The sequence below is a fragment of the Spea bombifrons genome, chromosome 1 (assembly GCF_027358695.1).
Source record: "Spea bombifrons isolate aSpeBom1 chromosome 1, aSpeBom1.2.pri, whole genome shotgun sequence".
NCBI lineage: Eukaryota > Metazoa > Chordata > Amphibia > Anura > Pelobatidae > Spea > Spea bombifrons.
In genome coordinates, this window is record NC_071087.1 from 160,074,606 (window position 1) to 160,090,972 (window position 16,367).

At 42.3% G+C, this 16,367-nt stretch overlaps 1 protein-coding gene across 1 annotated transcript in view; it reads right to left on the bottom strand.

Annotated features, from left to right (window-relative positions):
- Positions 1 to 2,865: 2,865 nt before the first annotated feature.
- The window catches only part of ARK2C (arkadia (RNF111) C-terminal like ring finger ubiquitin ligase 2C), a 40,865-nt gene continuing 27,363 nt past the window's right edge, over positions 2,866 to 16,367 (bottom strand). The window contains exons 2-8 of the mRNA XM_053448260.1: positions 15,872 to 16,181; positions 14,381 to 14,500; positions 12,073 to 12,202; positions 9,145 to 9,249; positions 5,846 to 5,941; positions 4,980 to 5,089; positions 2,866 to 3,728 (exon numbers count right to left, since the gene is read on the bottom strand). Coding sequence (XP_053304235.1) covers positions 3,611 to 3,728; positions 4,980 to 5,089; positions 5,846 to 5,941; positions 9,145 to 9,249; positions 12,073 to 12,202; positions 14,381 to 14,500; positions 15,872 to 16,181 — 989 coding nt within the window. The 3' untranslated portion in view covers positions 2,866 to 3,610. The remainder of the gene's footprint in view (positions 3,729 to 4,979; positions 5,090 to 5,845; positions 5,942 to 9,144; positions 9,250 to 12,072; positions 12,203 to 14,380; positions 14,501 to 15,871; positions 16,182 to 16,367) is intronic.

A 16,367-nucleotide genomic window follows, 5' to 3' on the forward strand; every position in this document is an offset into this window, starting at 1 on the left:
AATTTTAATATTTTTTTTATTTTCCATAGTTAAACCTAACCCCTTGCCCCTTCTTAGCAGCTCATGCAATAAACACTGTTTATTATGACACGTATCACGTAGAAAGATAACTAAAATGAATGTTGCATGTTTTCCCCACATATTTAGACTTTTTAAATAAAAAATTAAAACAAAAAAAATCTAGGTTTATTCCAGCCTATGCTTTGCAAAATAATTGAATATTTGTATGATTTAAATAAAAATTAATAATATTAATATGAATAGATTTGTACAGCGCTGCGGAATATGATGGCGCTATATAAAACAATAAATAATATCAGTAACCAATCCTCCTGGCTGTCTTCCATTTGTGCTTTTTCTTTTTGTTCTGTGCTAATAGTAATGTCCGTTCTCTATCCATATATTGTCGTTCATTATTTTACTACTTTGCATTGCCATCCTATAAGCCTGATCACCTATATCTGGCATATTTCTCTAGGGTCAAACATAAGTTGAACATTAAAGAAACCATACAGGACAGTGGGATGTGAGTCACCAATAAGGACTGTTCCGCTAGATCCAGGGCAGTTAGCGGGTATTTAAAAACACTAAAGGGGTTAAAAAAAATCTTTGCGATAGAAGGTAATTAGTCTTCAATTGACATTTTCCTCTCTGCTCCCCTTAGAGGTTATAGTGCTTAAAAAAAAAGAAAAGAAAAAAACAGTAAAAAGAAATATAAAAAAAGAAAAAATAATAAATGTTAATTAAATAAAAAATTAAGTTAATGGCACATTAAATGTATTTGTCTAACATTAAAATATTTTTGACGATTTTACTGTAGGAATTTTCCCCCCGCATCATAAAGTCACTCAAAAAGTTAGTAATATTTTTTTTTTAATTTACATTTTTTTTTTTTTTAAGTTTTAAATAATCTTTTCTCTCACCCATATCTTAATAAATTACCATAAATATTCCGAGAGATTTTTTTTTTCCCCTTCCAACAAATAAGCGTTTCTATTTATTTGGCTCAAAGGCTCCTCGCGCCCGTTATTTAATAAACGTCACAGAAAAAGAAAAGGGTCATCTCTGTTCGAAAATGAGTGCAAATAATATTTAGATGTGCTAAACAAATCCACTAGCAATTTTTTTTTTCCACCAGGTTACAGCATACAGACTCAAAAGGTTTGCATTTTTATGGAATGTATCCAGATACAGCACCACATTAATACAGTTCATTACCACACACCCTGAATTATTATTCATTATTATTATTATTATTAATAATTTTTTTTATTTTTTTTTAACAAGATAAAGATTCCATTTGCTTGAAAGTACTGACGCATGCAGAGCATTCCGGTTCCAGAAACAATGCAAAAATGAGGTAATAGGAGTTATAAAAAAAAAAAAAAAAAAAAAAAAAAATTAAATAAGAACTCATCAAAATCTACACGTTAGTCATAAATAATGATTGTTAAATATAAGGCATTTAAAAATCACAAAAAACCCTGTAAACTAACAACTTTTTTTTTGATTCCTATAGATTGGAATTGATTCTCTATGTCATTCTATTCAAACGAGATATTAAACTGACACACCAATACGATGTTTGTACGCACATCTCACCGGGTTTTTAAGGGTTCATACACACAAAGCGAGATTATTTTCGATATAAACGTGGTGCTTTTACTTTCACCGTTTTTCTAAAAAAATGTGCTTGTTCATTAGGCAATAATTTAATACTTTTTTTTTTTTTTTAACACTATGAAAAAGAATCATCCCCTGCACCCTAGAAATGGTTTGCTCCAACCCTCGGGGTACCGTAAAACAGATAAATTTGGTGCTTCTTAGAGCAAGAATCCTTTCACGCCCTTGGTTTTAGCCGCTGATGCTGGATGCCGTAGACGTCTCCTAATGGGAGCTCATTGGGTCTTTTAGTGGAGTGGAGTGGAATTTCCCACTCCCCAATTCCTAAAAAGTTTCCTTTATTCTCCACTAATGCCCCACTCCGTTCCCTCTCGATATTCCCTTTATTTGGCAAGCCTACCTCCCACCGCTCCTTCCCACAGGTACATTAACACATGGTCCAAAAGACTGGTCTATTGGATGGCCAACCTGGTTCAAAATGGCTGCCAACACTGTTTGTCCAACCATTTTCTAAATGGTTCTAAATGGTTGCTGACAACGGATAGATCTGATGGAATTAAAGTACTTCAAGATCCAAGATAGGTTAGAACAAATTCAGCACTCATACTAGGGCCAAGAAATCCAAAGAAGGAAACAAGGTTCCAATGGCTTATTCCAGATGTAGGCAAAGTATGTGCTTCTCGATGGAGTACTATGGATGGTGTGGCTCAGATGTCTGTTATGTGTGCTATGGTGAGGCTTCTTCAGCCATTGTTAATCTTTCATTGTCTCTCCTGATAACATTGTTAAAGAAGGTTTCTCTGACAAAGTAACTCTATGGGAAGGCCACCAAGCTGGACATTCCCATCTACATTCCCCATGATCCTCCCTCTTCAACGACTCATGGAGTGTTACAGGTTGGTCAAAGTTGGTCTGAACTACAGGAAAACTATAGAAAAGAAAGTAAAAAAAATGGACATTTGGCACCTTCCGTGCTTAAATACAAGTAACCCGATAGGTTAGGACCTCTATGAGATCCACTTGGTTGCTACATTTTGAAAAGATAAATATTTCGGAAGACCTCAGGACAACTTCACTTGGAAAGATCCCAGCATTCCATAACTATCATTAATCCTCGACTTGGCATTCCCTGTTTTTTTCCCCGTATCTCTATAACTACAAATCGGGTCAATGGCCGACCCGCTGCGACTTTCATCCAGGCAGAGATCGGGCCGGAGAGCAGATGGTCTTATTAACGGCGTCCATGCGATACATCCAGCAACAGCAGGGCAAACCAGGTTTTTTTAGGGCTTTTTTTTGTTTTTACAAACCCCTCTGTAAACATAACTTAGAAGTAATAAATAAGTAAGCAATCAAACCGAGGGCATGGAGACCCAGTCCTTCTTAACTGTAAACAGGATTCCTCACCTCCCTTTTGGAAACTGGGGGGGGGTCAATGTATCAAACCGTAAAGGCTCGTTCCAGGCACCAAAAAAAACCAACAAAACCCCAAAACAAAATAAAAATTAGAAGATCTGTGTAAAATAATATTTGGTGCAAAATTAGGTTTACAGCGACATGTCCACCACAAGATGACTAGGGCCACCAGACACAGAACAAACTCAAGCTAACATGCTCCAGCTGCCATCCACAAAAATAACTAAGGACCCCTACTTGATTCTACTTAATTGAGAGGTATATGTACAATCCTTTGAAGTGCAGGATTGGCAAGCAATACAACCGCTCTTGTACCTTCTGCTTGTTTTCTTCAGCAGTGGACCCCTTTTTGGCCCTGGGAAGACCAGCTTCCAAACGCGCCTGGGAAAGGGGGGCTTTATGGCTGTTAAGATCCTCTGTGATTATTACTACATGCCCACAATTCGTCTTCGGGATTAATGTGCTTGCAGGCTTTCCTCTATAACAAATGGCTCAGAAGGCAAAGTTTTGCTGCAGGCGACGGTCACGAGACCTGATAAGGAAAAACAATGTTGTCCTGACGAAGGATCTTTCAGCTGTCGGCGCTCAGCTGTGTTTCAATGTCCACTCGGCAGATCGGGCACTTCTTGCTTGTAGCCAGCCATTGGTCTACGCAGACTTGGTGGAACAGATGCATACAGGGTAGGCGCCTGGAGGGCCGGAAATAATAATTAATAATTAATAATCGTTAATAATAGTAACCTCTAGATTGTAAGCTCTTTGAGCAGGGCCCTTCTCGCCTGTTGTTACGTTATATACTACTTGTTATGTGCTGTCTACCCATTGTACAGCGCTACGGACTATGACGGCGCCATATAAAACAATGAATAATAATAATAATGAATGATTATTAGAATAAATCATCAGAGCTGTATTAATTGCTGATGAGGCGTATAGCTGATGGATAATTATCACATTACATATTATATAGATCACCAGCAGATTCCGTAGCGGAGAGTGAAAGTTAATAATAATAATATTAATATTATAATATATATAAAATTGACATTAACACACGTTAAGACATAGCGCTAAAGAAGGAGAAGAGAGCCCTGTTCTTGTGAGCTTACACTCTATTACTTTAGATAGTATGGAGTCTAATGACCAAGCCTTGGGTTTTGGGTATTTTAGGAACCTCGAAACAGAAGCAATTCGACTCATGCCAGGTAGTCCTTATCAGAGAAAACTTTTTGGGGGCTACAGCCTTATAACGGGGGACAATTGGACATTGGGCAGGACGGGCAGGTCTTAGGCCAGTTATACCCCCTTTGCTTCTTTCGTGGCCAAGTTAACATTATGGAGGTCCCAAGTCATTGGCGCTGAAGCTTTTCGGACAGTTATTATTTACGTAAATAGTCGAAATTAATATCAATTTCCTATTTGGGTGAGTTTTCCCTTTAATTGTTGCGATAGCTTTTCTTTGTTCATTTTTATGCGCGAAACGCGCCGTAAACATTTACTGAATAACAGGCGAGTGTCTGCAAGCTCCGGAGCCAACGCGCGGCACGACCAAAGCCTTTCACCGGAGGAGCGATTTGTGATCGAGAGCTAATTAGACAAGAATAAATATTTTAGCATGTCTGCCGTTTTTTTCCCTCCTCTTGGGATAAAAGGAGAATCAGTCAGCTTTATTTATTCAGCAACAAAGTAATCACTCCTCCTGCCAACTTAATAACTACAAAGGCGAGAAGACGAGAAGTGTTTGTCGCTCAGGGAGTTGTAAGGATCACGTGAGGATCAGAGAACCGACGCGGTTGGTAATATTGTGTACATAATCACAAGAATCCCGTCGACAGTAGATCCTTGGTAGACAATGGGGTCCCCTCTGGAACCCAAAGGGTTAAAATTTGGGGGAAGCCCCCTGAGCCGCGATCAAGGCTTTTCGGGGGGGTTCTACTCACCTGACGTCCTCTCCGTCTTCAAGCATAGACAGGCATATTGTGCATTTCTCATCGGTGTCGGACTCCTCCTCCTCGTCTTCTTTCGCGTCTTTGCCGTCATGCGGCATCCTCTATCGTACGACAAGGAACAACACAACGTTTAACGTGAGATCGCGCAAACGACACGCTTTGCCTTAGTGAGGGGGGGCGGTAGATGCGTGGAACCGCCTCCCAGCAGAAGTGGCAGAGGTTAACACAGTGAGGGAATTCAAACATGGAAGATGGACGCCATGGAATAAATATTATGCTTTGAGCGACTGCCACCTTCACAGATTTCCTTCGAGAAGCTGAGATTGGTGGCAGACTGTGGCAGAGGCAGCATTATCTCTCCACCAAGCTGCCTGTGAGGATCGGGATTGTAATACATTATCCTTTAATACATGTATGTATTGTATAAGAATGCTATTGGGAAAGAGACAGACCCGCGTTATATATATGGTGCAGTGAGCCAATGGGGAAGGGGATATGACTGCTGCTCATGCAGGAATGCTGTGTGTCACTCTCATTCATTGGTCAGATTTATAACTTTGTATCACGCTGGTATATAAACAGAGGCGGCACTTTTCTTACTTCCTTTGGAACCAGGATCAGGCGGGGAGGAGATCTGGAACTTTCCCCCCCCCGCCCCGGAACGGATCGATAAGAAGGCTAATATTGTTTGTTCCGCAACAGCGGCAGTGGTGGCCGAGCTCTCGCCCGCATATTTGTGTCGGGTGACTTATTGGGGAAGTTACAGATATCTGTATGGATGCTATCGGCCTAAGCAGTCATTAGGCTGGTGTGGCAGAGGTCAGCGCCTGGCCGCGTTCTAAGCTGCAGCTTCTTACCTTTTTGTATTTATGTGGGAAAGTGCATCGTTCTATAATGTTCTGCACCGCTCCGCGATTCACGTTCCCCAACCTGTCCTCCAGCTGCAGAAGCTCCTTCAATAAAACACAAAGTTATTTGCGTTAAATGGGAAGTTCTATGTATACAATAATAACCCCCCAGCGCTGTATACAATAATAACCCCCCAGCGCTGTATACAGTAATATAACCCCCAGCACTGTATACAGTAATATAACCCCCCAGCACTGTATACAATAATATAACCCCCAGCGCTGTATACAGTAATATAACACCCCCAGCGCTGTATACAGTAATATAACCCCCAGCACTGTATACAGTAATATAACCCCCCAGCGCTGTATACAGTAATATAACCCCCAGCGCTGTATACAGTAATATAACCCCCAGCGCTGTATACAGTAATAACCCTCCAGCGCTATATACAATAATAACCCCCCAGCGCTGTATACAATAATAACCCCCCAGCGCTGTATACAATAATAACCCCCCAGCGCTGTATACAATAATAACCCCCCAGCGCTATATACAATAATAACCCCCCAGCGCTGTATACAGTAATATAACCCCCAGCGCTGTATACAGTAATAACCCCCCAGCGCTGTATACAATAATAACCCCCCAGCGCTGTATACAATAATAACCCCCCAGGCAGCACTGTATAAAGTCATATATCCTCCCAGCACTGTATACAGTAATATAACCCCCAGCGCTGTATACAGTAATATAACCCCCCAGCTCTGTACACAGCAATATAACCCCCCCAGCGCTGTATACAGTAATATAACCCCCAGTGCTGTATACAGTAATATAACCCCTTCAGCGCTGTATACAGTCATATAACCCCCAGAGCTGTATACAGTAATATAACCCCCAGTGCTGTATACAGTAATATAACCCCCAGTGCTGTATACAGTAATATACCCCCCAGTGCTGTATATAGTAATATAACCCCCCAAGCGCTGTACACAGTAATATACCCCCCCCCAGTGCTGTATATAGTAATATACCCACTATCAATGCCAGTGGAAGTAATTACTGGAATGCAATATATAAAAAAGTATTTTCTTCCATTTTTGTGCTGCCCAGGAGTATAGATTCCATAGCGATCAGGTTTATATAGAACGCATAGCATAAAAATCAACCTTTCCCAAACCAATGTACAGAAATAGAGAAGTCATTTAAAAAAACACAGCAAACATTCTGACCTCCTAGAAAAGAGGGGCATCAGGGGAGGAAAAAGGGGCACAAAGAGGGACTGGCCAAAGCAAACACTTAGGTGGTATGAACTGGGATGGTATATTTCTAAGCCCATTCAAAAGAGAATAATAATGATCTAAATATTATAATATTTACCATTTCTTATAACTATTTATTATTTTTATTATTATCTTTATTATTATTATATTTATTTTTATTTATTTATTATTAATTATCTTTATTATTTTTAAAAAATATATATTTATTATTATCTTCACTATACATTTATTTTTTAAATTATTTATTATTATTATTTTATTTTTTACATTATTTACTATTATTATTATAAAATAATTGTCTAAATTCCTACTTTCATATAAAAAAAAATACCCCCACTGAATATTGCTCTCATTAATCAGAATTAATGTCGGGAAGATTTAAAGATAAGGTAGGGAGAGGTAACGTAGTTTTAAACCTCGTGGGATTAAATGAAGTAAATAAAATAATGGGGGGGGGGATGCCTCTGGCGTCGAGATGCCAACCTATCGGAGCCAAGACGACATTAAAGGGGCGGCGTGAGGCATGATTCGCTAAGTGGCTCCATACGAGGCGATAATGCAAACCCGCGATATAAATCCCCTTCTCAAATAATAAATATGGCATCGGGATTCCCGCTACGGGATTTTTTTTTTTCAGGATTTGGGGAGGAAATTCTAATAAATGTTATGAAAGCGTTTAAGAATAATAAAGCCGCGGCCCGCGGTGGATGCGATGACGGGTGCTTGGAGCGGGGAGTGATGGAGGAACGCGCTCCCCGTGATGAATGGACCCCTCACATTTCTCAATATTCCTCGTTGAAAAGCTGATTAATGTTGAAGTCGTCATGACGACGGAAGCGTATGTCCCGAGAAAGTAATAATGTATCCGGGCGCCGCCGTTACAGTGTTACCGATAATGATCCACCACCGTGTTCATAGACATCACGTCTGTTTAACCCCTTGAGCACTGGAGGACAATTTTTTTAAAATGTTGCCATGGCGACAGCCTTTAACCGGTTTACACATTCCGTAGGGAAGCCGGTGGCCGGTTCTGGCTGACCGGTTGAATATTAGGACAGGTTAGGCTGATATCCGTGTCTCAAGGTGGCAAAACTAACATTATTTAATTCATTTTCTTGAAAATCTGGGCTTTTATTTGGGGGTTTGATGAGGAATCCCAAGCAGGCCAAGACCTCTCCTCAAGGGCATCTACCCGGCCCCAGAAAAGAGAGGTGGTTGCGCCTACCCCCTTAATGGCAATATAGAACACGGCAGGGTTGGCATACCTCACAACTGTCCTGTGTTAAAGGAGGGCAGTCCTGTTTTTTAGACACTGCCCTACCAAGACGTCCCACTAATAGTTAGGGAGATCAGAGGATCGAGACACCCCGCCGCATGCCGGTTGTGAGGGGGATCTTTGCTCTCCCCAAACGGCGTATTTACGCTTTGGAGGTTGTACCGGGTCAGCGCAGCCTCCATAGACGCCATTAAATGACGCTCTGCTTCTTTAAGACACCGAGGGCCAGGATATGATGTCATACGTGAATTATTGATGTTCGTGGACACTGCATCACCCAAGGGTCCTATTTTCCACAGGGCAGTCTCGGTTCTGCCCTGTCAAGTTGCCCCATTGTCCTGTTTTTGCAGACAGTGGTGGTCATGGGCCAGTTGGGGAGACCACATGGCCATCTCAGGACATATTGGGGTGCGGCCTGGGGTATGATGTCATAGTCCACATCAACAGATTACAAGGTGTTGTAGAGGTGTGCCCAGGGGACAGGACTCTATTGGGACTCCTATATGACCTATCCGTAGCTATTGATGTAACCGAGGGGGGCATTTAGAAGCAGCGGCTGCGTTCTCGTCGCACAATTTAATGAATAAAGCCCCTTTTGAGATGTTTGTGACTCGCAGGGCTGTAGCACCCTGCGGTCGATTCGCTCCCAGCAAACACGGCGAGCTCAGGCTGATCCCTGACGCTACGGAACGATTCATCGACTCAAGAGAAGCCAGAAGAAGAAGCAGCGAGAGATCCTACTCACTTCATAGCTTTCCCTCACAGCGGACGTGTGCCGGGCCGGACTGAGACCCTGGAGGGCAAGTAGATGGAGCTGCGGGTAGGGGTAATTTCTGATTTCATGGACAACCTTTTAAAAACAGACAAGAGAAACAATTAACAAAACAAACTATGGCCAGCGTTAGGAAGCAAGTCCCCATCAGCTCTACGGGGAGGACTAACTGCAAACAGGGAACGTTAGGGGCAGATCGGAGCCATTCAGCCCATCCAGTCTACTACATCCGGGATGCCTGTATGCCTATACCACGCATGCTCACATTCAAGCAAGAAAACAGGCCTGGTTTTTGGGACTGTCTGGGCATATCTGGGACGTTTGCCGCCTATATATATATATAAGCGGCTAGGTCGCCATTAAAGGTTCTGTTCCACTTGCTCATAACTAAGTGCAGCGTTAGTGACGTCCTTTTTTTGTGTCGTTTGATGCTCAAAACCTTCCCAGAAATATTAACTGTGCAAAAATGTTTTCAGGTTATATTTTCACACTTAATTGTCATATTACTACTAAGAGGGTAGTAGATGGGTTGAACAGCCTCCCAGCAGAGGTGGTAGAGGGTAATACAGAGAGGGTATTAAACATGCATGGGATAGGCATACGGCTCCTGAATCTGAGACGAGACCAACGACTGATTAAGACACCGCTGTCCTGCCTCTCATAGGGTTAAAAGGTAATGGAAACACAAAGGGCTGCGAGTGGTGGGACTATCGACTCACAACGTGAACACACCAAACAGGCGACAACTGAGACGCCTAAAGTGCCCGGCGGAATCAGATAAAGGAGTAGTCACCGCAGGGGTCTCCGTCCAATGGCACTGTTCTTGTGAGCTGTTAATAAGATGCCACGAGGCTAGAGGTGACCCCCTTGGGTTAGAGAGCGCCTCCCGCTGCCGGTGTTTGGAGGAAGATTAGAGCGCAGGACATGGAGCGCGAGAGAAAGAAATGCACCGAATCCCATCCGCGTCCAGCAATTATATACCGCTGCCTCTGGAATTATACAACAGTAATGCCTCCCAGCTGTCCCGCTTTGCATAGGACAGTCCCGATTTTACCACTCAATGCCGATTTGCCAGGACTGTCTTGTGAAAACCAGGACTGTTGGGGGCTAGATATTTGATGGTGAGCGGGGGAGAAGGCATATGTCGGGATCCAACCTGTTCTACGATCTGCTGATTCGTCCCGTTTACCCGGCTGGGGCGACAGGCAGGGGAGTTCTGAACCAGCAGCGAGGGGAAAGATGAATACCAAAGGGAGGCTTGCAGAAATTTATATATTATTATTACTTTTTATTATTATTATTATTTATTGTTTAATATAGCGCCATCATATTCCGCAGCGCTGTACACCGTACCCCTCCATCTCCATAATAGTCTGTGGAGCCGTAGCCAGCTGCACACAGGGGTGTTATTTGCCATTGGTGAGTGCAAGAAGGAGTCACACACCACTCTCCAGTGGGTATACCGATATAGATCCATTATATGCTCCCTCTATGAGCTTCATTTTCACCCCATTCCGCAGGACTGATCTTTTATCAAACACGTTAAACAGACGTAGGGTCATATGATAATCATTAATAATAATTAGTATAATTATAGAATTATATGAATATTCATAAATTATATAATTCATTATATTGTATTATTATATATATATATATATTTATTATTATATTATATAGTTATTATAGTGTTAGAATTAATTAATTAATTAATAATTAATATAATAATAGAACTTTGACAAAAGCCTAAAATAAGCCGTGAACTAAACATAGTAGTATTTATGTTACATGGAATTTTTAACTCTGTAATGCTTGGAAAATGACCCCTATGTTTGTTTATGGCTACAAAATCAAAGAATAACAAATATATTATTAATAATAATATTAATAATAATAAAATACAATTATATGGAAGCGTTTAGATAAAAAGAGCGACCGGTTCATTAACAGAAATGTACAGAGCACGAGAGACCGTCCTCTGAGACGGAAGGACACAATAAAGGAAGGGATTCTTTACAGTGAGGGCAGTAAAGATATGGAATCCACTGCCGAGAGAGGAGGTTCTATCAGATACAACGAGGGTAAAAGCAGAACATACAGGGCTATAAGTGATAGAATAAACATTAATATCTCAGAGCTTCTCGATCCAATGAGAAATCTGATCGCCTTTTGGAGTCAAGAAGAAAGTTAACAGAATTTAGAAAATAGCTTAATTTGTTTTTTTTGCCTTTTTTGGATCAAAAGCAGGAATGATAGCTAGAAGGACTGAACTCAATGGTCTTTTTTCAACCTACAATTCTATGTTACTGTTACTATGTTCCTGTTACTATGTTACTATGTTACTGCCACTTTTAGTATGTTACTGTTACTAGGTTACTGTTACCATATCACTGTTACTATGTTACTGTTACTATGTCACTATTACTATGTCACTGTTACTATGTTACTATTACTATGTCACTGTCACTATGCTACTGTTACTATGTCACTATTACTATGTCACTGTTACTATGTTACTATTACTATGTCACTGTTACTATGTTACTGTCACTATGCTACTGTTACTATGCTACTGTTACTTTGTTACTGTTACTATGTTACCATCTTACTATTACTATGTTACTGTTACTATGTTGCTGTTACTATGTGACTGTTACTATGTTACTGTCACTATGTTACTGTCACTATGCTACTGTCACTATGTTACTATTACTATGTCACTGTTACTATGTTACTATTACTATGTTACTGTTACTATGTTACTGTTACTATGTCACTGTTACTATGTTACTATTATTATGTTACTATTACTATGTTACTGTTACTATGTTACTGTTACTATGTCACTGTTACTATGTTATTATGTACTGTCTACTTTTATATTAAAAAAGGACATCTTACCATCTGCGTTGATGTGTTTCTTGGGAAGTTGTGCAGTCGGGGAGTCGTTAAGTAATGTTGTTGATAGTGCTGTTGTACCGGTCTGACCTGGAACTGCGTGTGTGTCAAACCAGCGTCCACACTGAGGTCCCTGTAACCAGAAAACACAATGTTACCAATTACCCCGGATACCGCACCCAGCATTATTACCACGGCACCCATCATTATTACCCCGGATACCGCACCCAGCATTATTACCACGGCACCCATCATTATTACCCCGGATACCGCACCCAGCATTATTACCACGGCACCCATCATTATTACCCCGGATACCACACCCAGCATTATTACCACGGCACCCATCATTATTACCCCGGATACCGCATCCAGCATTATTACCACGGCACCCATCATTATTACCCCGGATACCACACCCAGCATTATTACCACGGCACCCATCATTATTACCCCGGATACCGCACCCAGCATTATTACCACGGCACCCATCATTATTACCCCGGATACCGCACCCAGCATTATTACCACGGCACCCATCATTATTACCCCGGATACCGCACCCAGCATTATTACCACGGCACCCATCATTATTACCCCGGATACCGTACCCATCACTATCTCCACGGCACCCATCATTATTACCCCGGATACCGCACCCAGCATTATTACCACGGCACCCATCATTATTACCCCGGATACCGTACCCATCACTATCTCCACGGCACCCATCATTATTACCCCGGATACTCTACCCATCACTATCTCCACGGCACCCATCATTACCCCGGATACTCTACCCATCACTATCTCCACCGCACCCATCATTATTACCCCGGATACCCTACCCATCACTATCTCCACGGCACCCATCATTATTACCCCGGATATTGTACCCATCACTATCTCCACGGCACCCATCATTATTACCCCGGATACCGCACCCAGCATTATTACCACGGCACCCATCATTATTACCCCGGATACCGCACCCAGCATTATTACCACGGCACCCATCATTATTACCTCGGATACCGTACCCATCACTATCTCCACGGCACCCATCATTATTACCCCGGATACCGTACCAATCACTATCTCCACCGCACCCATCATTACCCCGGATACTCTACCCATCACTTTCTCCACCGCACCCATCATTATTACCCCGGATACCCTACCCATCACTATCTCCACGGCACCCATCATTATTACCCCGGATACTCTACCCATCACTATCTCCACGGCACCCATCATTATTACCCCGGATACCATACCCATCATTATTTCCACACTTTGGCCAATTCATCCCTTAAGGGGATCGGAATGAATGTAACATTTCATGTCGTTCCATCAGTTGCTTACTTTTGATCATTTCGAGGAGCTTTTAATGTTTCTTTCGAAAGGTCTTCGAGATTTTATGGATTTTACCCAATAAGGCAGCAGGAAAGTGATGCCAGATATGCTTTTTCTGAGTTCTGAACAGGGTTTTGTTTGTTCTCTGTCATTATTAGATCTAATGTAGGGCGACCGAGAGGTCAGGTCGATGACCATCACGGTAGATCCAGAGCAGCTGAACATTTTGTGCAGGGGGTGCTGGTATACTCTGTATATAACAATATACTCTGTGTATAACAATGGTAAGGTTCTGAATCCCCACTAAAAATAAGTCAATAAGGGATTTTTATTACCTAGTGATTTCAAATGAGCGAGATCTATATAAACTTGAGCCCGTTCAGTAGATTGAATTGACATTGGTCAATGTGGACTCAACGTGGGCCAGCTTGCCAAAGGCAAAGGAGTGTGAGCCAAAGCCAAGCTTACGCCCCAACCCCCTTCTTGTTTTGAGCTCTTTTTGCAAGGAGGAAAGCTTTCAGAATCCATTGGATAAATCCAGCTCGATTCGAGCAAGGCTGACCCAACTTGGCTTGCGTCATACCGGAGCCAGAAGAAAATAACATTTTGTGGCTGAGTTTCCGGCATACTCCGGATTTAAAGGTGCTGTCCCACTTAGTCAAAACCGTAACAGCTCTCTAGCATGCTAATCAAATCAACCCATGTTTCTATTGTTTCCTCCGAAGATTTAATAACATAAAAAAACACCACCTTTGAAGAAGCCTTTTTAGTGTTTATTGTCAACAGCCTATCAGTGCTTGGCTTTGTGTCACGTGACAATTAAGTGTTCCCAGCAAAAAATGACAAACGAAGCAAAATTTTACACACTTAAGGAATGAGTTATTTTTAACGCTGCATTACTATGGAAATGAATATATGTTTTATGTCACAGAGGCAGTGTATGTTTCCGACTTACCAGTCTGTGCCTTCAGCCAAGTACCTAGGCCCCAATGGTTGAGATATTTGTAGTTGGTGGCTGAAGTCAAAGCCTGGGCGTAAACGGTGAGGATGCACCGACATGCGCTCCTGAGTCCGCCTGTGAGAGAATACAGACTCACTGGTTAGGAAGACACCAAAGGGCATGTGAGCTAAAGGTCATATATTGTATATGGCTTCAATAATTCACAGTAACGAGGTTTGTCACGTGAAAAAATTGGGAAAAGAAAGGCAGCTGTAGAAGGTTTGTGGCTGCTTGTGGTTAAAATGATAGTAAGCAGGACAGAAAAGAATTAGAGGCTATAAAATGTTCTACCTGGTGGCATTAATACGGTCTGACAACAAAGACTCACTAACTTATGCTGTGAGAACCGACGGATTGTACAATCTGAGGACTATGACCTCTGGAATTTTTGGAGACCTCTAGGTCAACTTGGGTGCCTTATAAGTAAAAAATCAGTTGAAAGCTGTTTTCAACAGAGGAACTCATCACCACCATCATCATAAAATTCTTCTCCCAGGAGGAACGTGACTGGTTGCCAAGTTCTATCCTCTGAGGGAACTCGAGCCTAGGTTGGATTAGTTGTGGATACACCAAGCACTCATAAATAAAATAACAAGCAAAGCATCTGCGTTTGAAGGCAGGGAAATTAAGAGGAACCGTGGGCATAAATATCAACTTAGAACAGAAGATATTATTTAGATATCCTGTGTTCCAATGGCCCCTTATCACTCCCATCACTCCTGTGTTCCAATGGCCCTTTATCACTCCCATCACTCCTGTGTTCCAATGGCCCCTTATCACTCCCATCACTCCTGTGTTCCAATGGCCCTTTATGACTCCCATCACTCCTGTGTTCCAATGGCCCCTTATCACTCCCATCACACCTGTGTTCCAATGGCCCTTTATGACTCCCATCACTCCTCTGTTCCAATGGCCCTTTATCACTCCCATCACTCCTGTGTTCCAATGGCCCTTTATCACTCCCATCACTCCTGTGTTCCAATGGCCCTTTATCGCTCCCATCACTCCTGTGTTCCAATGGCCCTTTATCACTCCCATCACTCCTGTGTTCCAATGGCGCGTTGTGTTCGCTGATCCAAGTTTCAGTTTAAAAGGCTAATTGATGGTTAGAAACCCTTGTGCAATTATGTTGCAGCCAGAAATGTCCTTTTATACATGTGAAATTTATGGCTGAGGAGGTCACCATAGGTTTGGCAAACAGTTCATTATACTGAGGTGGTCACCATAGGTTTCATTATAGCCCCATGGCTGGTGGCTCATATGAATTCTGGCCCTGTTTACAATAATACGGCAGGATTAATTTTGAGGGCACTGTTGCCTACAATGGAGTTGGACCACCTAAACTACTTAAGCTGCTGGTAAACTAGGGTGTTACGGAAACTGCAGTCCAAAACCCATCTGCGTAGGTTTTTCACGTTGGGTGTTCATTTGTTCTGAAGATCTCACCTGGGATGAGGAACGAGCCGTCGGTGCTGAGCCTCGAGGAGCTGCTGCTGGAGGAGGTATTGCTGGTGTAGGGCCTGAGGTAGGAAAGACGGTCCCGCCACCTCCTGAAATGGTAGGGCAGGCAAGGGCGGCAGTGGCTGGTGCAGTGGTCCGTTATGCTGGTGGGCTGTTGGCATGTGTGAAGCCATTCCTTGCTGTGGCTGGACGGGGTGGTGGTGGAGAGGGAAGTCTGGAAGTTGAGGCTGTGGACCCAAGTGGAAGTGACGGCAAGAGGTAGCATGGGCATGCTGGGAACGTTGAAACGGAGCGCCTGCAAAATCAAGAGAATTATGGTCAGATGGGTACAATTACACACAATGCATTCTAGAATTTCAGCAAAAACAGACACAATGCCATGCTCACTCATTCATGAACTCCCCAAACAGTTGAGGGCCTTCGTTCATGAAATCCCCAAACAGTTGAGGGCCTTTGTTCATGAAATCCCTAAACAGTTGAG